The 20,316-nt window shown below is 53.8% G+C and overlaps 10 protein-coding genes across 10 annotated transcripts; 7 read left to right on the top strand and 3 right to left on the bottom strand.

Moving 5' to 3' along the window:
• Window positions 1–108: 108 nt before the first annotated feature.
• Window positions 109–1,824, top strand: DACRYDRAFT_14207 (uncharacterized protein; the record flags this gene model as incomplete). Its single annotated transcript, XM_040771022.1, has 3 exons — window positions 109–867; window positions 913–1,415; window positions 1,464–1,824. The coding sequence occupies 3 exons, from the start codon at window positions 109–111 to the stop codon at window positions 1,822–1,824; spliced, it is 1,623 nt and encodes a 540-aa protein (XP_040630862.1).
• Window positions 1,825–2,643: 819 nt separating this feature from the next.
• DACRYDRAFT_114418 (uncharacterized protein) lies at window positions 2,644–4,254 on the top strand (the record flags this gene model as incomplete). Its single annotated transcript, XM_040769814.1, has 4 exons — window positions 2,644–2,809; window positions 2,859–3,520; window positions 3,571–3,991; window positions 4,039–4,254. The coding sequence occupies exons 2-4, from the start codon at window positions 2,982–2,984 to the stop codon at window positions 4,252–4,254; spliced, it is 1,176 nt and encodes a 391-aa protein (XP_040630861.1). The 5' UTR covers window positions 2,644–2,809; window positions 2,859–2,981.
• Window positions 4,255–4,547: 293 nt separating this feature from the next.
• DACRYDRAFT_76244 (ARM repeat-containing protein) lies at window positions 4,548–7,572 on the top strand. Its single transcript, XM_040776192.1, has 6 exons — window positions 4,548–4,729; window positions 4,784–5,914; window positions 5,968–6,344; window positions 6,391–6,953; window positions 6,999–7,396; window positions 7,475–7,572. The coding sequence occupies exons 1-6, from the start codon at window positions 4,586–4,588 to the stop codon at window positions 7,508–7,510; spliced, it is 2,649 nt and encodes an 882-aa protein (XP_040630860.1). The 5' UTR covers window positions 4,548–4,585; the 3' UTR covers window positions 7,511–7,572.
• Window positions 7,573–8,267: 695 nt separating this feature from the next.
• Window positions 8,268–8,580, bottom strand: DACRYDRAFT_48659 (uncharacterized protein; the record flags this gene model as incomplete). The annotated part of the gene is made up of 2 exons (XM_040774859.1): window positions 8,268–8,367; window positions 8,489–8,580. Coding segments are annotated over 2 exons (192 nt in total), but the record flags the coding sequence as incomplete, so codon positions are not given.
• Window positions 8,581–8,832: 252 nt separating this feature from the next.
• Window positions 8,833–9,440, top strand: DACRYDRAFT_114416 (uncharacterized protein; the record flags this gene model as incomplete). The annotated part of the gene is made up of 3 exons (XM_040769813.1): window positions 8,833–9,052; window positions 9,106–9,162; window positions 9,208–9,440. The coding sequence occupies 3 exons, from the start codon at window positions 8,833–8,835 to the stop codon at window positions 9,351–9,353; spliced, it is 423 nt and encodes a 140-aa protein (XP_040630858.1). The 3' UTR covers window positions 9,354–9,440.
• Window positions 9,441–9,530: 90 nt separating this feature from the next.
• DACRYDRAFT_105036 (MFS general substrate transporter) lies at window positions 9,531–11,335 on the top strand (the record flags this gene model as incomplete). Its single annotated transcript, XM_040768021.1, has 3 exons — window positions 9,531–9,853; window positions 9,912–9,985; window positions 10,050–11,335. The coding sequence occupies 3 exons, from the start codon at window positions 9,531–9,533 to the stop codon at window positions 11,333–11,335; spliced, it is 1,683 nt and encodes a 560-aa protein (XP_040630857.1).
• A 405-nt stretch (window positions 11,336–11,740) lies between these two features.
• Window positions 11,741–12,772, top strand: DACRYDRAFT_63532 (uncharacterized protein). Its single transcript, XM_040775733.1, has 2 exons — window positions 11,741–12,566; window positions 12,614–12,772. Exons 1-2 carry the CDS (start codon window positions 11,804–11,806, stop codon window positions 12,685–12,687), a joined length of 837 nt encoding a protein of 278 aa, XP_040630856.1. The 5' UTR covers window positions 11,741–11,803; the 3' UTR covers window positions 12,688–12,772.
• A 41-nt stretch (window positions 12,773–12,813) lies between these two features.
• On the bottom strand, window positions 12,814–14,523 carry DACRYDRAFT_105034 (uncharacterized protein; the record flags this gene model as incomplete). The annotated part of the gene is made up of 4 exons (XM_040768020.1): window positions 12,814–13,846; window positions 13,896–14,356; window positions 14,408–14,450; window positions 14,504–14,523. The coding sequence occupies 4 exons, from the start codon at window positions 14,521–14,523 to the stop codon at window positions 12,814–12,816; spliced, it is 1,557 nt and encodes a 518-aa protein (XP_040630855.1).
• Window positions 14,524–15,078: 555 nt separating this feature from the next.
• On the bottom strand, window positions 15,079–15,728 carry DACRYDRAFT_48589 (uncharacterized protein; the record flags this gene model as incomplete). The annotated part of the gene is made up of 4 exons (XM_040774851.1): window positions 15,079–15,252; window positions 15,303–15,344; window positions 15,423–15,511; window positions 15,569–15,728. Coding segments are annotated over 4 exons (465 nt in total), but the record flags the coding sequence as incomplete, so codon positions are not given.
• Window positions 15,729–18,298: 2,570 nt separating this feature from the next.
• Window positions 18,299–20,230, top strand: DACRYDRAFT_20680 (protein serine/threonine phosphatase 2C). The gene is made up of 5 exons (XM_040772032.1): window positions 18,299–18,730; window positions 18,780–18,915; window positions 18,964–19,639; window positions 19,687–19,811; window positions 19,864–20,230. Exons 1-5 carry the CDS (start codon window positions 18,603–18,605, stop codon window positions 20,023–20,025), a joined length of 1,227 nt encoding a protein of 408 aa, XP_040630853.1. The 5' UTR covers window positions 18,299–18,602; the 3' UTR covers window positions 20,026–20,230.
• The last annotated feature ends 86 nt before the right edge of the window (window positions 20,231–20,316 follow it).

Raw genomic sequence — 20,316 nt, 5'->3', positions numbered from 1 at the left:
CAAAGGATCCCCTTCTCCATAAAATGATGAGCGAAGCTATCGATAACGTCTTACAAACACTCTCAGGCCTCGTCGTCACCAAGTTCCCCTGAAAACTCCCAAGTCCCAATGTCTTCGCCTTGGTTGTGGAAGCCTGGTCACCCATTCATTGACCTGGAGCAGCCCCACACTTCGCGTGTCTGGCATCGCGCTATATGGCCAGGCGAACTCACTCTCGCGATCGGGAAGATCGTCAATCCGGGGTTAATGGACATCCTTATCTCCTGTATTATCAACCCATCAATGTCTTCCCGGATTACTGCTGAAGCTGAACGACGCGCGACTCGTAGGCTACGGTGGCAGCACCCGGCGATCGCTCTCAATGTCACGTTTCCACCTATGACGGGCTTGGAGGATTTCAAACCCTTCGAAGGAACGTTCACATACGAAGCTCCCATAACGGAGGAAGACGTAAACAACTGGCTAGGAGAAGTCGTTCACGACGGTATGGAGTATGCTGCACGTGGTAGCGTGCGGGAGGTGATAGAAACAGTGAGAGAAAGGGTAGGTGCAGTGGACAAAACCCGGTCCAAATGGCTGCTCGAGGTGTATTATATACATCCCGAGAATGCAGTGGAGCACGCTGTGGTTCTGCATGTCTCCCATGTCCTATTCGACGGTATCGGCGCTTTCCAGGTTCTTACCCTGTGGCTGCATCAACTCGCTTATGTTCTCAGCCACGAGGACGAGGTTCTCCATTGGGGGGAGGAACACGATCGGCTTCCTCCGGCGATGCCTGATAGGATGGCGATACCGTGGACGCCAGAGCCAGTTCCCGCGGACCATATCATGGTACAGAAGATTGTCAGTGCATTGAAACGCCCCCCAGTAAGTCAACGAGCTCTCATCCATTCACTGCTGATCCCCGGACAGCCCAATGTGAAACTCCCCGTGCTCAACCCAGATGCTCAGCCATCGCTCAGTGGCCATCTAACGAAGACGTTCCCCCCAGAGTTCGCGGAGAAGATCCGACTCGCCGCTCGCGCACATGGGTGCAGCATCCTCAGCACAGTCTTCGCAGCGAACTACCTTACCCTCCTGCATCTGCTTCCCCGCAAGCAGATTCCTGATGAAGAACTCTTCGTTCACATCTACCCTGCTGGAGCCGACCTCCGCAGCCGATACCTTCTCGGCGGCCCAGAAAGGCAAAAGGACGTCCAGAACTGGGAGATCGGTCTCACCCTCGGCGGGAACGTCATCGGCGCATATCATCTTGAGCGTTTTCTGGACTCGAACAAGTTGAAGGACGTGTGGACAGTCGCCAGAGAAGTGCAGGCCCAGATGCTGGAGCAGCAGCCGTATCAAGCTACTGCGGCACAGTGGGTTCCAGCTATCATCGCTGCGATGATCCATAAGCACGCGACGGATTTTGAGCCGTAAGTTCAAGCCTCGTAGTGGTCCCGAGCAAGACTGACACGGAGCAGGGAGAGTCCAGACCATCGGTCTGTGAACGTCTCCTCCCTGGGACTGGTCGATCAGCACCTATCGAAGACCTATGGCCCTTCCTCCTCACCCGTATTTACGATCTCCGAGCCACTCATGTCCTCTATCGGACCCACTCTCACTCCGGACGGCGTTGGCGTGCTCCTCGCCCCATACACATGGGACGGTATCTTCAGACTCTCCTTCAACTACGCCACGGCGTATATGGGCACAGAGAAGGAGCAGACTGAGGCGGAGAAGGAGGGAAAGGTCACCCTCAGAAGGTATGTGGAAGAGTTGGTGAGGTTGTTGGAACGGCTCGCGGAAGATCGGGTGCCGGAGATGCCTAAGCCAAAACTTTAGTCGTTTTTAGCTGGTCGAAGCTATGACCGGATGATGAAGGGGCGGTATCTTTGTTCAACAATGCTCTTATGGTTGGAGATATGTAACTTTGCATACTTGTAATATACTGCTTTCTGGACGCTGTAAGCCAGCAAATCACAATCACCAACGTAGGGTCATAGTAGTCAAATCAGGGATAATACCGGGATGGTGACTACGACTTTTTGCAAGCTCTTAAGCCAGGCATGTCTTGTTGTGTGTCTGGCTGTCACATGACGAATTCGTTCCTGGTTCCTGGTTGCTTGGCATGTGGACATTCATGTTCAACGAGGGATAATTCAAGACTACCCTGAAAATAAAAGTTGGTTGAAGTTGTTAGAAACCCAATCCAAGATCTAAATTGCATTCACAGGCATGAATAACCGACAGAAAGAGAACATTGATAAATCTCTACCTGACGGTCGATTCCGTGACAAGTTTCTCATGCAAAAATGGATGTTTCACGGACCAATGAAAGCTGTGCTAATTGATGCTGCAGCGCCTTAAGGTCCATGCGGTCACAACTGAATTAAGCGCCCGATCACACGGTCCCTGCAAGTGTCTACTGTGCGTTGCCTCGGTCTTTCCGTTCTCTCTTCTCTTTCTCCGACTTGCTGTGTAGTACCTGGTCAAACCCTGGTTGAGAGACATTAGAACACCTCAAAGGCGACTTCGCTATTTTGCTTTGCTTAGAAGAATCTCATTCAACTAGCAAGGCGATTCTTCACCGTCCCCGGTTGCTGATTGATCACCCACTCTGCCACCCATCTAGCGAGAAATCTTGAAACGAAGCAATTCAATCTCAGAATATCTCTAGCACGGAGTCCGCGATTTATTTCAGGTAGATCTTCGTAAGAGAGGGAAACAGGACAGCCTCGAGGTTACCACCCATTAAAGCGGCATATTTTTCGCGCTTTCTGAGCAGAGACCGCATTCTTTGACCGCCTAGGACCGTGAGAGGGTCGTTGTACGTCTGCTCTCCACATAACAGAGGAGAAGAAACTGACGCGAAGAAGTGAACGCTAAGGGTGCTGAAACGCAAGGCAGATCCTGTTCTTAGCGCCTCGCATCCTCCACATTTATCCCTGCACGCCTTTTCGCTCTGGTTACTCTCTCTCTCTCAATCAACAACAACCAAGATGCTGCTCAGATCACCGTGCCTTCTGGCCCTGCTCGTGGCCCTCCTACCTGCTGTCACGGCCCAGTCTCTCACCACGGCACTGCAACAACAAAACTTGACGGCATTCAATGCCCTCGTCACCGCCTACCCGGACCTCTTCGCTGGTCTGACAAACACGACCATCCTCGCGCCATCCGATGCTGCCTTCTCCGCCGCACAGCAAATAGTAGGTGCCAACGCGTCTAACGTCGACATCCCGTCCCTTCTCGTGTACCACCAACTAGTAGGCGCTGCCTCGCTCAAGAGCCTCAGCATGGCCCAGGCAGGGAACGGTGAGGTCGTCCAGACCAACCTGAAGAACGCGTCCGAGGTCAACATGGGCGGGGTTAGCAATGTCGTCAGTGTGCCGAGCGCGGTGACGCTCAAGCAGCAAGGGCTGGGGGCCAGTACAGGGCAGACGAGTCAGCAGGTTACTATTACTGGCGGGTTGGGAGCCGGAGCGAACATCACAACCGGGGATATTGCTTGGGATGGGGGACTTCTGCAAGTTCTTGACAAGTGCGCCTTCTACTATCGGCTATTGACGCAAAATCCTAACATCTCTGCAGGGTTCTTGATCTGCCCGACGTCTGCTCCAAGACGCTCGCAGCGAACAAGGTAACCACCTTCGTGCAGTATCTTTCCAGAGCCACCAACCTCACCCCGAACGGGACCAACCCTGTGGCGTACTACGACACGCTGACTTCCCTTACCTGCTTCGTACCAGACGACACAGCTTTCGCCGCCCAGGCACCGATATACAACGCCATGAACACGCAAGAGATCAGCGAGAATATCGGACTGCACGTCTTCGCAGGCGTATTCTACGGACCTGAGACTCCTTCCGGCAGCATCCTGGTACCGGTGTGGGGCAATGGCACGAGGGGCTTCGTCTTCCAGAGTAACAGTTCGGGGATGTTCATCGGAAACTCCCAGCTGATCAGGAGCGACTGGGCACTCTCGAACGGGGTCATTCATGTGTTGAACAAGGTTCGCCTCCTCCGTAGATATCACCTCTGATGTTGACGGTATTGCAGCCACTGAACGAGTCCGATTCGATCGCCATCACTAACAGCACAGTCGTGTTCGCAGGCGTCGGAGGGCCGAGTAACGGCTCGGCCCCGACCACTTCGGCAGGACCGTCCACCAGTCAGACTGCGGGAAGCTCGGGCGCCCTGGGAAGGCAGACCATCTTTGCTAGTGGGATGGCCGTGTTGGCTGCTGTTGCGGGGAGTATCCTTGCCCTTATATGATGTTTGAATTGGAGATTGTGTGAGGTTGCAGGACGTTCGCTCCTGGAGGACCTGGTCTTGTTTCTGTTGTGCACTCGTTCTGTTATGTTCCTGGGGGTACAATTGTATTAGTGTGCTGCTGTTTGTGATATATTCATATTGGAATCTGTTTCTTACCTTCTAGAAATGATACGAAGTCATCGTTGACAATATTGAAGAAGCGTGGCTGTCCCTACTAAGGGACTGTTCATCTTCAAAGTTCATCAGTACTTTACTACACAATCGTACACCTCAACTCTGCTATCTTAACCTTTCTTTCTTGACCACCATCTTCTAATAACAAGGACAGTCAATGGACTACCTGCGGAGCATAGGCTCCGCAGCAGCTTCGGCCGTGCTGCAAAAGTCTGGCATTGCTTTCCCATTCTCTCTGGGCGACAAGATTGGCGCATTCGACGGCAAGACCATCTGGACGCTGCATGATGCCGTTAAGCGTGTACGCCTACTGCACCACTTTCATACAATCTATATATGACCAAATATTCTGTAGGATGATAGTAGTCTCGTGTCCGTGTTTATATTCGACTCAAATGTGGGCAATCGACGGTCGCTCATGCCCCTGGCGAAGAACGCCCTCCGCAAGCTGCGCACGATCCGTCACCCCGACGTGCTCAAGTTCATTGACGTCGTAGAGACTGATACCACCATACACATCGTCACTGAGCGCGTTACCCCTCTGCGCGTAGCAGCGGAACAATGGACTGGCAAGGGCAAGGAGCGGGAGGACTGGGCAGTGTGGGGCATGCACAGAGTGTGCGTGGCACTCGCGTTCATCAACGACGCGGGCGGATCAGCACATGGGAACGTACGAACAGACTCTGTGTTCGTCTCCACTACGGGGGAATGGAAGCTCGGTGGGTTCGAGGTCCTAAGTCAACCGAAGGACGACCAGGCCGTCCTGTACACCGTTGGCGGGCTCGTACCGGACTCTGGGACGTATGCGAGTCCGGAAGTCAAAAAATCAGGTTGGAGTGCGCTGAAGGAGCTGGATACATCTGTAGCAGACTCGTACGCTCTGGGTCTGCTCATACACACGACATTCAACCCTCAAATGCCGATGCCGCCAACAACGATAGCCCCACATCCTCCCCCCCAACCCTCGTCACGCGGCGCCATCCCAACTTCTATTTTCCCCTCCTTCAAGCGCCTCCTCAACCCCAGTGCAAAACATCGCATGACCGTCGGCGCTTTCCTCGAGGTCGGCATGGGTGGGACAACGAGCGAAGGTAGCGGATTCTTCTCCAATAACGTCCTTGTCAAGACTTGCGCGGGGCTCGAGAACTTTGCACTTGGCAGTGATGCCGATAAACAAGCGATGATCCGTACCCTACGCGACTCGGCAAACTCCTTCCCGCCATCGTTCACCGCTTACAAGCTGTTGCCGTCGTTGCTGAGCGCGCTCGAGTTTGCCGGCTCGACTGCAAGTGCGGTATTGCCTCTTGTATTCCAATTTGGGAAGAATGTGCCCCCAGCAGAGTATCAGAGCCAAATCGTTGGACCAGTGGTGAAGCTGTATGCCAGTCCAGATCGCGGGATGAGGTTGGCACTTCTGGAACATCTGGAGGAGTACGCCGACAAGCTGGAGCAGAAGCAGGTCGTCAACCAGATCTGGCCGAATTTGGTGTGTCCCGCATTTTAATGACCAACAAGTTCATCATACTGACTTACCTCCAGCAAACGGGATTCACTGATACGGTCGCCATTATCCGGGAAGCGACTGTCCGTTCCATCATCCTCATCGCACCCAAACTCTCAGACCGAATCCTGAATAACGAACTCCTACGACAACTAGCCAAGACCCAAATGGACCCAGAAGCCTCAATCCGTACCAACACCGTTATCCTCATCGGTCGTCTAGCGCCCCAGTTATCCAAAGTCACCAAGCAGAAGATGCTCGTTCCTGCATTTGCCAGGAGTTTGAAGGATGCGTTCGTCCATGCTCGAGTGGCGGGGTTGATGGCTTTCATGGCGACGGCGGATATGTTTTCCCCTGATGAGCAGGCGCAGCGGGTGCTACCAGTTGTGTGCGGGTCGATGGTGGATAAGGAAAAGTCAGTGGAGCGTTCTGTGCAAAGCGTGGAAACTGACTGCGTGCAGGCTGGTACGGGATCAAGCGTTCAAGGCTGTGGAGATGTTCGTAAAACTACTAGAATCCTACGCCACAACATTGCCAGACACAGTAATCCGTCCCGAGTCTTCGGCAAGCCCCAACGGTATCCCTAACCCTAGTGCCGTGCCGGCGACGATGCAAGCTCAGCTCGTGAATTCTGCCGCGGGTGCAGCGGGTGCTCTGGCAGGGTGGGCGATGTCCTCCCTCAGCAAGCAGCTAAGTGCTGCAGATGTCAAAGGCAGCATGGGGGGCAGCACACTGCTTTTACCCGCTCCACCAATAAACGGCATAGCACTTAGCCCGAATGGGAAGCCGCAAGTGGCACAAACCTTGACTGGCATGCCGTCAGCACCTCAGCGGCCACCTCCTACGCCTCTGACATCAGCAAGTTCATCTAAGGGGGGCATGCAGCTGCGCTCACATACGACATCATCGGATAAGATGTCAGCCTTGCTGGCCGAAGTCACAGATGCAGACGAAGGGGATGCGGATGGTGTGAACGCCTGGGAAGGGGATCTGATAGACGTCAACGCGGACGCTGATGACTGGAGTAAGCCCTCCAGTTCTTCTTCATTGTCGTACTTATGTCTTCTAGGCGCCTTCGAAGCTGCACCGGTCAATAGGAAAGACATGGACGAGGATGACGGAGGGTGGGACCAACCAGCCCCAGAACCCGCATACCGTCTCTCCACAGTCTCTTCCACAGCAAACCGAACACCTGGAATTCAACTCTCCTCCACATCCCGGAACGCGTTCACCCCACCTCCCGCTCGACCTCCAGCGCCTCTCGCGCCCAAACCAGTGCCTGTTACCTCTGCTGCTGCACCGAAATTCGCTCCGGCAGATACGTGGGGCACGTTCGACGACGCTTCCTCGACGCCTTCTCGTGCTTCTACGCCTGTTTCGGCCGTAGTGGCCGCGCCTAGCCTGGCAGGGATGAGCAAGGAAGAGAAAGCGGCAGAGCTAGCCCGGAGAAGAGAGGAAAGAAAACAGGTTCGTACCCACTTCCCACTTCCTTCTTCCCATTCCCTCTTCTGTGTCCCTACGCTGCGCATACTAACTGAGGAACAGAGGATCGCTCAAGCGAAAGCTCAGAACGCGAAATGAGTGCCTGGGAAGAGGTTTCTTTGCACTTCTATTTGTCGGGATGTTTCTTGCTTCGGATACCACGTGTGTATGCTACCAACAGATGGATCATGACCACTACTACTTTGTTTCTCAGGCTTGAGAGGGTCATTTTGCGTGTGTGTGAGCGCGGATGGGTGGTGTGACTTATTCATACGCTTGGGCACCTCTTAACGTGCGTGTGAGTGCGGTCTTTGGGCGAAAAGGGGCTGCAGAGTACAAGTTCGTATAGGTTGGGATCAACAGCCACTCGACAGTCTACTTGGATGCACTCCTGCTGATTGGCTGGTTCACACGTACGCTAATTCTCACACACAAGAAGGGCTCATCCTCTCAGAAGTGATGCTTGCATGTATGCTGCATCACTTCTGCCAAGGGGGGTGACAAGCACTCAAGGGGGAGAAGACTAAACGTGCCCCGTGTGTCGGTCATTCGATAGATGGACAGACAACCGGGTGGGATGAAGCACAGTAGCAGGTCAGCACCGCGCGAGTGCCAAGCGGGCTCAAATACGCAGGTCAGCTTCCCGCCTCTCCACTTCAACACTTCGCACCACAGCCAGTAGTTAACAGATCACAGGCGACAGATCACAGACAACTCCAAGTGTGCGAACAATCGCATTGATATACAGGCATTTCTCCCGATTGCGTTTCCCCTCGTACGGCTGTTTTCTCCCCTCCACCTCCCACTTCATACGAGGCCTTCTCTTTTTCTATATGTCCCTCTCTAGGCGCGCAGGTTAATGCCCTCCATGTTCTCCCTCTCCATGCCCGTGCCCGTGTGCATGATCTCCATGTCCCTCCCAAGGATGTTTCCAGCCCTGTAACCCGTCAGCCCTCCTCCCCTTCTAGATGAGAAACACTCACCAATAACTTAGCACCGTCTTGCCTATTTATCAGTTAGCATTTCCCACCCAAGACACAAGCATAAGGAAAGGCGAGGAAAGGGAGTATGACGTACCTCGCCCGATAGAAGACGAAGAACCACATGGTCGCTCCTAAGAACTTTGCTAGGTAGACGTGTGCCCTAGCAGGCGGATGAGGGTGGAAGCCTGCGTAGCTCGTGCCTGTGCGTGTAGGGTATGAGTTCCGTATATTTGGAGGAGGAGGAGGGGCGTACCGTGGCCTGCCATTGTGCTGTTGGAGTGAGAGAGAGGCAGACGTCGAGGAGAAGATCGGAAATGGTATGGCGGTGGCGGTGTTTTCGGCTCCGTAGTTCCGTGCCTTAGAGAATGTCCGACGCGTTCAACGCGTTCATCGTGTCTCTGCACGTCTGTCTGCATATTGACGACCATCAACATGGCCATGTCCAACCCCCAAGGCGCACAAGGTCAACCACCTCACATAGCGCAAGCTACTCTTTCACCTACTCCTCTCCCTCCAAACACATACTCCGCACAACGTCTCCTCGAAAAACAGCATGAGTACCAAGCGGTCTCCCTCCTCCTCCAAGCGTCGTCTTCCATGTTGGGGCAGGTGGAGGAACTCGCTAGAGAGGGGGAGGTCATGGCGCGTGGTGGTGCAGGTGAGTGATCCTCTGTTAGGGAGGGATAGGATGGCTGACGTGCGGTGGGGTAGCGGTTGGAAGTGTACTGGCGAATTGGCCAAATGTGTTCAGGATTATTGGGATGTGTGGTATGTTCTCACTTAACCTCGTGTATGTGTAGCTTATCTTGTTAGCGGCTGCTAAAATGCTTTCGTCGGGGGAGCAACAGGAGGACGAGGGAGGGGAAGAGGGAGTGGGATTGGAAGGGGAGGTGTTACCAAGGCTTGTGAGGTTGCAGGTTGAAGGGCTTGAGGGTGGTGAGAGTGGTTCACAGGTGTAATGGAGTGCATTAAGTCTATTGAGTGCATTAAGTGACTGATGTTTGTATGTTTACTATGTTATTCTGTAGTGTTGAATGGACACTATATACCGGAATAATGTCGGCTCCGATGAGCGCCTATTGAGTGAACCCTGTCCATTTCTCCTGTGTTTTGTGCCTCTTGGACAGTCCACGTCGATGGTATCCACAGACGACTCCCTCTCTCTCCTACCATCATCTCCAACTCCTCTCCTCCCAATCCCTGACCACAACCACACACAGAGCCAATACATATCCCGCCTTCGTGGCTGGCTCACATACGCCTTCGCATCCGAAGCGTTTGCAGTCTGTTCCCTCGGGCTATTCCTCCCCGTGCTCCTGGAGCAGTTCGCGAGGGAGAATGGGGTGTTGTTGCCTGAGAGGAGTTTGCCTTGTGTACCAGGAACGGGGGAGGTGCAGGCAGAGGGAGGGAGATGTGTAGTGCGTATTGGCTGGGCGTGGGTAGACACTGCTAGCTTCAGGTACGCTCTCCCCTACCTACCGCAGCCCTACTGCTACTCATGTACAATATCATCGAAGCCTCTACGTCTACTCTACAAGTGTTGCCATTCAAGCGCTTACAGTCATCTCCCTCGGCGGTATAGCAGACCACGGTCCGTCCCCCTTCTCTCCCTCCCCTGCCTCTCTCTTCATCTACACACTAACCCCACACAGCAGGCAAACGCAAGCCCCTCCTCCTCTCATTCGCCCTCCTCGGCTCATGCAGCACGACCCTCTTCCTCTTCCTCCCCTCCCATTCCCCGCTCTGGCCCATCTGTGCTTTACTGGCAATAACGGCGAACGTAGCGTTCGGAGCGTCGATCGTTGCTCTGAACGCTTACCTGCCCGGGTTGGCGAGGGATGCTCCGGAGGTGAGGGCGGGGCGGTTGGCTGTGGACGAGGCCTTCCGGCACTTGAGGGAGGACGACACTGATTTGGACGACTCTGCCTTCAACCCCGAAGCCGCCCAAGCCGCTCTCAAAGACTGGCACACCCTCATCAGCCGCACCACAGCCCGTATCTCCGCGCGAGGGATAGCCCTAGGATACTTCGCCGGCATCCTCGCCCTCCTCCTCTTGCTCATCCCTGTTACTCTCCTAAAAGGAAGTACATTCTCCCTCCGCTTATGTGTGGGCTTGTCGGGCATTTGGTGGGGGGTATTCACTCTCCCTGCTGCTGCTTGGCTGCCTTCCGATTCCACCACCACCAACACCAACATCACGCCTAACAAACCCCAACCAAGATCCACCATACGCGAAATCGCCTCCGCCTGGGCAGAACTCGGTCGCATGCTCCTCCCCTCCCATATCCTCCAACTCAAGCACACATTCCTCTTCCTAGCCGCTTGGTTCCTCCTCAGCGATACGTTTACCACCATCTCCTCCACCGCTATCCTATTCAGCAAGACCTCCTTGCACCTCCCACCTACCTCTCTTATGCTTATCGCTATCCTCGCCCCTTGCTCAGGCGTAATCGGCGCACTGACCTGCACCGCACTCCAGCAACGCTACGCCTGGTCGAACAAACGCGTCCTCCTTACCCTCGTGCTCCTCCTCACCGTCGTACCCGCGTACGGCTGCCTAGGGTTCTTCCTCCCCTCCTTGGGGCTCAAGCACAGCTGGGAGATGTACATCCTAGCACTCTACTACGGGTTCATAAACGGTTCCTTCCAGTCCTACGCCCGGGCCTTGTTCTCAGAACTCATACCCAGAGGGGAGGAAGCACGTTTTTTCGGGCTGTACAGTATAACCGATAAGAGCTCGTCCTTCCTCGGCCCTCTTGTGGTGGGGGTCATCGCTGATAAGGGGGAGATTAGGAACGCGTTTTGGTTCTTGTTGGGTATGGTGCTCGTTGCGTGGCCGGTGTTGGCAGGGGTGGATCCGGAGAGGGGGAGGGAGGAGGCGGCGGGGTATCGTAGGCTAGACGGGGAGGAGGAGGAGGAGGGGGACGTAGAGGAGGAGTAGGGCACGAAGGGGGGATGTACATTATGCCTTTTGTCGACTTATGGACGGTTGTTCTCTTATTGGATACGACTAGTACTCTGGGAGTATAGGGTTGTCGCTGTGTGCACCAACAGGTGGACAGTAGGTGCATCCGAGAATATCCTATGAACAAACTAGTCATTTGCCCTTTGGTTTCCATCCAGAGGAGATGTAATTAAGCGCCCGAGATTTGTGGTCATGAGCCGAGTGGAAAGAGCGAGAAGAGGTGACGACTAACCGGTAAATGACATCACGTGTCAGGGTCCTGACGGGCGCTCATTTCCATCTCCTCCTCGAACGACCATGTCAACTCAACCACAACTTCGACAGTGGTCAACTCCCTCCCCAGCGGGGGAGGTCGACGTCCACATCCCGACGACGCTGACGTCCAAACCTCCCCAAGTCCAAGTCGCCGGTCTACGCCCACGAACAGTCGCAGCACTCCTCCTAATGGTCACCATCTTCCTCGGCACGCTCCTCTCCCACCTCCTCTCCCTCACCCAATCCGAGTCGCTCGTCGCTCTCCAAACCCCTTCTTCCGCAACCCATTCCTACTTTGCGAACAAGCACAATGTCTTCAACCTCTGGTTTGTCAAGTACGCATGGGGTTGGACGTCTTTCGTCTTCGTCCTGCACTGGCTGGCAGCTCCGAAGGGCGTAAGACGGCCAGCGAGCTGGGTCAGGTACACGCTTGCCACACTCGCATTCCTGGCGTTTACAGCATGGTTCTTCGGTCCGGCGATGATGGACCGTCTGCGGATCCTCTCAGGGGGGGAATGTGTCCTCCCCGTGCCCAGCCCGCCGGCCAGCACCGGCACCTCCCTCTCCCCACCCTCAGCACCCTACCTCCTCCGAGTTCCATACACACTATGTTACACCCGCACCCCGCTCTCGCCCTCCACCCATCCGGAACTCTTCGCCCAACCCGACATCCCCGCACCTCCCGCCGGCTTCCGCCTCACACCTAGGCTAAGAAAGGGACACGATGTATCCGGGCACATCTTCCTCCTCACACTTGCTGTCCTTTTCCTTGTGGACGAGGTCGCTCTCAGCTGGGGACTGATATGGTTCGCTCGCACGAGGGGGGTCAAGCCGACTTGGACACATCTGTGGGCGACGGTGCTCGTGAGCGCTTTGCTGGTGTTGTGGGGATGGATGGTCCTAATTACGAGTGTGTACTTCCACACTCCTGAGGAGAAGTTCTCCGGATTTGGTGAGTCTTCACTTGTTTGAAGTTGAGTATGTACTGACGACACGCAGTCATTGGCCTCGCGGCGTATGCGTTCTCCCAAATCCCACTGCCGTTCCTCGACCGCTGGCTCGATCCCCGCTAGTACGTATACCCGGATGGTAGAAGGAGGATAGTAAGATTGCACTATTTTGTAAAGTACAGCTATCGCACAGGCTAATGATACATTTTCCACCATAAATAAAAACCCCATCCGCTCCATTGTCCGATCCTATGCTCGCCAAAGTGAGTGCACCGGCAGCCCACTGTCTTTTTCCCCTTTCGGCCGGGTAAAGCACACTCCAAGCCCGAACGGCCTATTCCCCAACTCGCACATCGGCCAACACCGTCCTCCAAACTCATACAGCAAGCTCCTTCCAAAAGCGGCAAAATGCGTAGCTGGGCAACGCAGGTCCAGAGGCCACTGGAAGGAGAACGCGTCCGCAGCAGCTTGCGAGGGGACACGGTACGTCGACAGCGGGTCGGGGGACCAGGGGTCGAATGCTGCTGGTTGAGGCTGGGACTGAGGCAGAGGTGGCTTGGAACTTTCGGGCAGACGCGTGCAGTTCTCCCACGTCTTGGGGAATTCGCTTGCCAGGAAGCCTGGGGCCAGGAGCACGCTGCGTGCGCGGTCAAGGTAGCTCGTCACCCTGTCGCTGTGGTACCTCGCTGCTACGACGCTCCTAGGCACGCTCGTAGGCATAGGGAGGAGGGCTCGTGAAGTCCGGTCTTGCAGGTAGTCGTATTCCCCCGGTCTGAGCTCGCCGAGCTTCTCATCTTTGTACGCGGTGCGGGAGGCCATCGCTGAGTGCCGCACGTGGGCTTCGGCACACCACAGATGAGCGATCGCTAGGATCCAGTGGGTGAGCGCGATAGCGCTGGGGAGGATGCTGGCTGCTGCTGACTTGGTCGGGGATGCGGAAGATGTGTAGGGTTCCCAAGAACGGAGCACCTCCTGCACGCGCTGGACGTATCTTGTCCACCGGACAGCACCCAGCCAGCGCGCACAGGGGAGGTATGGTTCTGTCTCTCGAGCACGCTTCCATTCGGCATATTCTGTGAACGGCTCACTGTAGCTCCGCCAGATCTCGTTCTCTACCGACATGTGCTCGTCTTCACACCAGAGGGCGACAAGCCCGAACAGCAGACTGTCCGTTTTCTGGATGACCGAGGATAGATGAGGGTCGTTTTGCGGGCTGTCCGCGGGTATGGCGGTTTCGAGGAACACACCGTCTTCCCAGAGGTGATCGGCAGACTTCTTGTTCCTAGAACGCTGTCAGTGGGGACAACGTGATTAAGAAAGTACGTGCTCACTGCCTGATATGCTTCACGAGCGCATTCCTCATGTTCACCAACTGCGCCTTTGGTCTCCTCTTTGGTGCATCGAACCCCGCATCTCCCGTATGCTTCCCACTCGCATCCGGTGTCAACGGTGGCACCGAAGGGCTCGCAAGCGTCACACCAGCAATACGCGCAGCCGGTATCGGAGAGACATCAAAGCCCGCACCATTGGTACGTAGCTTTTTCATTGGAGGCGAATCTTCTTTCTCCGATCTGATGACGGCAGGTAGTGCAAGCGGCTCCTCGTCCTGCCGCTTTCGCTTCTGCGCGGATGGGGTGACGATGATTTCCTTGCCTGATTCTGGGGGTTTCTCAGACGCTGACGGTGGGGGTTGGTTGTTCGAAATATATGAAGACTGAATGCCGTTCACTTTGGTCTTGGGAGGGTGTGGGAAGATTCGAGGGAGTAATGGCGGTGGGAGAACGGACATGAGCTGTCACAGAGCGTCAGCCATTGAACACAGAAGACTGTGATTGTGATCGACCTTGAGTACATGCTTAACGCTTTCCATCGTCGGTAATGCTCTCCTGTGCAATGCATTCAGGCATATCCTGTCGATGGTCGGAGTAACTGCGCTCACCGTGGTTCTCCTGATGGCATGTTCTGATCCCCGAGGGCGTCGTACGGCGTTTGGCTTCTTTCTCGTGCCGTTATCGACTGAATCTTTATACCCAGTTGCAGTAAGATGAAGGTCGACAAGATACAAGCTGATAGAGAGTGGCAAGAGACAAACAAGGCCTAAGCATGTGCGGACGTCAGCGATTCGGGTATGTGTATGAGGTGCGGATACGGGCGGTGCACTTGCGGCGTAATTATTGTCCAACGTTGAGGCTCTGCACCGGAACCGAATAAACGGCGGAGAAACAATGTCATTCGAATCTCCGCCAGAAGAGCTGCGGGGGAACGCTTCTGTGCAAAGGCCCGGACTTGGGGCAAGAATAAATTATTAAGAAATCGAGTGAGGCGTGATGACAGGCATGGGATTAAAAAAAGCCTTCTGAGAGACAGAACTACAATTACTCTAATTCTTCGTGAACGTTGATTCCGCTAGCAACACTTGTTGAAACCAGGTGTGCTTCCAGTGAAACCAGAACGATTTTTTTTAGCACGGGAGGTACCGAGGAGAAAGGCAGCCTCGCATGCGCCATCCATCTTTTACAAAACTCCGCAGTTTGTTATAACGATTGCCCGGTTCGGTCCTCCAGTAGCGGATCCGCAGGCCTCGATGGTATCCAACACCGGCCAGCCAGATACGACAGATCCAAAGACGACGTGTCTACGATTGATATGCGCCAGCCGGATGGGATCCCTACATAGTGTGATGAAGAACTGGTGTGAACATTCAGCCAAGGATTGGGGGTTTCGTACGGAAATCTCACCTGACTGCCATTTTGATTGGGGCTCGTGCTATTCATGGCAAGCTAGCAAACGGGTGAGCCATTGGTACCAGAAGCAAGCGTTTACTGTAAAAAGTAAGCGCAAAGAGTGCGGCCACTCACATTCCCTCGACCAGTAAAAAGCAACTGGTGATTCTCGTCCGGGAAGTGGCCCCCCCATATGCTTCGACCACCACTAGAATTTGTCTGGCCTCCTCGAGTTACCCACGATCATATGAAATTAGCCAATTCTGAAAACAAATGGGCACTTACATCACTTTCCACAGTGTGGAAGGCTGTTCCCCTGTAACCAGTTCCCGCTGGGGCCGTGCAAAGTTGCATGAAGTTCTGGACAGTCCTCGGAACCACGTCTTCCCTGAGCCTGAAGACTAAGCGGCCAACATACTGGCCGTTAATGGAAATGTCGAACTCGGGACATCCTCTCAGAGCCAGGAGACTAGCAGCAAGACTACCGCACTCAGGGTCTGCTGTCCTTGTGGCAGTGACACTAGAAGACCGGGGCAATTCAGGGGTCCCAACAATATCCTTTCACTATTTACAGCTTCATAATAAGAAAACGTGTAATGATTTTCTGCGAGCAGGAAAAAGGATCCTTTCCCCCTCTTGGAATTCAATTTGGAGGTTTCTTGCTCTTTGTTCATGATCTACGAGTCACCCATTAGAGGTAGGACCCCTGAACCAGCTCTGTATCAAGGGGGCAACAAGGAGCATGCCAAATTTCCCGAGAAGAATTGAACGAGGTAATTCCTCCGATGACCCCCTCGGGCGCAAATCCCTGAAATGACCCCAAGGCCTGCCCTAAGCAACCAAAGACCTTCCAATTAAGGAAGGCGGTGGTAGCAGTTCAAGATGCGCTAGGGTCCGGTCTCTTCGTGTTATAAAGCATGTTCCGACAATTAATTCGCAAGCTTTGTTTTGTTTTTTGATTAGTTATGTTACAGTATATAAATTAATTCTGCATGGATGCCTCGTATAGTAATTCACTGATTTTCACCATCGTAAACATAGGTGAGAGAATACTGCACTTTTACGGCAAGGCAATGATTTTTTAGCGGAAGGCTCTCTTGAAACGGAAGAATCAAAGTACGGAATTGGCCTCATGGCTATAGTGACAGGAATGCACATGGTAAGCGCCGAAATGGGTGACTAGCTTCACCCACTCGTACGAGAGCTTGGTGACTCACGAGAACCAGGCTCTTCAAACGTTCGACCAAAATTTTCGGATGCCACTATAGGATTTGAATAGAACGGGGACCCCAAATATGCCATCGTGTGATCATCCCCGCCGTTCGGTAAGCTCGTGTCCCTTTCAGGACAATTCACTGCTTTTTCGACTAGAAATTGCAGTCAGTTGATTATGGCAAGTCCGGGTATGTTTAGCGTGTGTATCGCTGTTGTATATCCAGTGTCGATTATGGACGGCACCAGATGACGCAGGGACGACAACGACCAGGTGGCGTATAGCTTTCGATATGCGATCCTATCGGTGGAGAGGCGTTCTCCGGGTGCGTGTTCCGGACGCCCTTCAAGAAGAGAGCACAGGGCCGGGGTGACAAGGTAGTTTTCCTGCGCTACACACTGCATGTGTGAGACAAATGGTCAATTTGTGGCCAGTGCGTGTGATGCAACCCTTACCTTGTGCTTTACCCTGAGACGACCGCGCAAACGGCGTGTTTGGCATAGCGGGAGCATAGCACCTCAGACGTGCCATTGATAGGCTCCACTGCTCTGGAAGTTAGCGCAGCATCTTGAGAACAGGTATTATTCGTAAGGCACAGCGACATGAGCATCCTCGTGGGTATCGAGGGAGGGAGGGAGGGAGGTGCAGGTCACCGGGATTCATTGATATTCGAGGGCTAAGGCGCAGAGGCTACCCCACTTCTTGGGAGATTCCTGTGCAGGCCTATGATGAGTCTTATGAAGCATTGGGAGAGACGGGTGGTGCACACCTGGTTGCCGCTCGCACATGTTGAGGAAAACCTAAATAAGGAAAAACAGTGACGATGACATTACCACGTTTTGGTCGGCTCTCTTCTTCTCGCGTCCAGCCGCGGAGAAGCTCGGCGGCCTAGACAGAGCCGAGGGGCGCTTGTCAGGATACGCGGGGATCGCGTGCGCGCCACGTGTAAAACACATGTGTAAATTCTCCAAAACAAGAAGAATGACCTCCAGGGTTGACACTGCCCTAATATTAAACATTGCTGCCACGAAATCCGAAAGAAGGTTGCCGCCATCGATCACGTTAGATCTCCCAGGAGACGCCCAAGTGCCACAAGTCCTAGCCGGAAATCCACAAGAATCAGCGAAATACCCATTGTTAACCTTGCTGTCCTTCTGGGGAGGTCACAATCATTGGAATCATCCGAAATCGTTTGCGGTTATAGAAGGACGCCATTGTACAATCAGCAAGATAGCCATTGTCATATTTGATGATCTTCTTCCGAAGTCACAGGCTATCCAATCATCCGGGATCGATTGCACGTCCACGGTATTCCGCGGCCGTCACGGGGCACTGCCGTGCAGCAGATGGTGGTAAGCAAAAGAGAACATGGTCGTTTGCTTTTCAGCTGTTTCCCTGAGATGAATTCTGCTGGCTGGTTCTGCGTTGCTGGCAAATGCCGGATGCATTTCCTTCTTTTTGTCATCGTCGCCGGTATAGGCTACTTCTCGACCCTGTCCCTGAGCTCCGGATGTCCGGTTGACGGGTAAGAAGTGGGGTTAACATGGCTAATTCCGGTAAGCAAATGAAGGGAACATGAGGTTGAGGAATAATTATCCGTTTAGGCTATAGTCTCGGTTTCTGGTAACGAAGGGGTGGATGACGTAATTCATTTGTGGGTGAGCGCCACCCTTTGGAGTGTTGCAAAGTCACGGGAGCAGAGGTTACGGGAGGCGATGCGCTCATCGCCTATTAGCCCCGGGAGTACACCGCGGGCGCTCTCCTCGGCCTTTCCGACCTTCTCCTCCTCCATTCCCGGCAATCCTTTACCTGTGCTTGCTATTCAAATCCGACGACGACGCAGTCCTACAAGAACCCCAGCGTCGTCTAGGAGCTACTCACTGCTTGGCCTTGTCTCGCTCTCCCTGGTCTTGCTGTCGTGTCTCACTCGTCCTCGTCACTCGTCCCCGCGGTCATAGTCATATGACATCGCGTGACACCGAATCCTCTTCTCATAAGCACCACTACCACCGCTCGCACGACGAGCACCACAAACATACTGACGGAGACCGTCACATCACCTCTGGCTCTACTTGTGCGTCTTGCTCCCAAACTCTCGCCAAATGCACATCCTCCCTGACGAAAGACTGCGCCGCTCCCCTCCATCAGCCACTCGCGTAACTCACCACAAGAAACACGATAGACACCCGTCTCGCGACAATATCAGTAAGAAGGATTCTCAGAAGTTCAGGTGAGAGCTTATGAAGCGCATATATGCACCTGGTTTACCTCTGCTTCAGACCGTGTAAACTCAATATCGACGAAATCAACAGTATGTCCGAACAAAGAGAGCACCAGAAGCCTCACTTTCTCGATGAGAGTACCAATGCGCGGTCAAAGAGTATCACTATAGCCGACGGACCCTTTACCCATGGGGTATGACGTCTCCAGCTTCTGTTCAAATAAGCGCTCATCCTCATCTAGATGCTGAATCAACTCCCAGCAATGTCGGAAGCAGGGCATCCCTTTCTCGTTGGTGTCAGTGAAGATCGCGGGCAACGACGGACGATGGAGGATGCGCACTCCTTCGTAGTCGACTTTGCAGGGGTGCGAGGCCAAGGATATTTCGCCATTTTTGATGGTCATGCTGGCAAGCATGCCGCTGAATGGTGTGGAGCACACTTCCACGAGGTACTGCTCGATTCTCTCGCCAAACACCCTGATACCCCGATACCCGACTTGCTGAACCTTACTTTCCAAAATGTGGATAGAGAACTGTCTCGGATAGCGGAATCTGGCAAGACGCATTCTGGTTGCACTGCTGTAACGACCTTCTTGCGGTTGGAAGATGCCAAGAAGGGCGGTCAGGCTCTCTCACACAAAGCTGTGGAAGCACTCGCGGGGGGTGCAGTCGATGATGCCGTCACGAAGCTTGCCGATAAAGCGCGTCATGGACCAGATGTGCAAGAGACGGTCGAGCTCGGAAGTGCGAGGCGGACTAGGAAAGTGTTATATACTGCCAATGCTGGAGATGCCCGCGCAGTGTTGTGCAGGGATGGGAAAGCGATCAGGTTGACGTATGATCATAAGGGAAGTGACCACATGGAAGCGAAGCGCATTACGGATGCAGGAGGATTCGTGATGAACAACCGCGTTAACGGTAAGGGTGCTGTTTTCACAGAAGAAAAGGACTGACATATTCTCAAGGCGTCCTTGCTGTCACTCGGTCTTTGGGCGATTCCGCAATGAAGGAGTTCGTGGTGGGATCGCCATATACCACGGAAACAGAATTGGGTGAGGAGGATGAATTCATAATAATCGCTTGTGATGGGGTACGTGTTTCGTTTTCCGGTCCATAGTTGCAATCCTCATGCGATCATGAAGCTATGGGATGTGGTCGAGGACCAGGCGGCTGTTGAACTTGTCCGGCATGTGCAGGATCCACAAAAGGCCAGTGAGATCCTGAAGCAGCATGCGCTCGATAACTTCTCTACCGACAACATCTCCGTTCTGGTTGTTCGGTTTTATCATGATCGGAACACATGACGATGGATTCCGACTGGAGGGTAGTTCGTATCATTATCCTGCAGAAAACCACATTACCATCAATTCCTTTCTGACCATTTCGGTGTCTCCTGGTTTCTCGTGACGTGCTACAGAGGAAATCCTTAGTTGCCTAGTTCAATTGTAGTAATAATCCAGGTGCTTCGCAAGAATTACCGACGATCGATTGGGCCTAAGATTCAATAAGAGTTAATTCTGATGCATTCGCCATCCATGCTACTGATACATGCTGCCTGTGCATAGCACAACAAGGTATATGATATCAACCGAACT

This window comes from Dacryopinax primogenitus (genome assembly GCF_000292625.1).
Source record: "Dacryopinax primogenitus strain DJM-731 SS1 chromosome Unknown DACRYscaffold_4, whole genome shotgun sequence".
Taxonomy (NCBI): Eukaryota; Fungi; Basidiomycota; class Dacrymycetes; order Dacrymycetales; family Dacrymycetaceae; genus Dacryopinax; species Dacryopinax primogenitus.
Note: the sequence above shows the minus strand (reverse complement) of the source record. Positions and strands in the feature narration are given on the sequence as shown.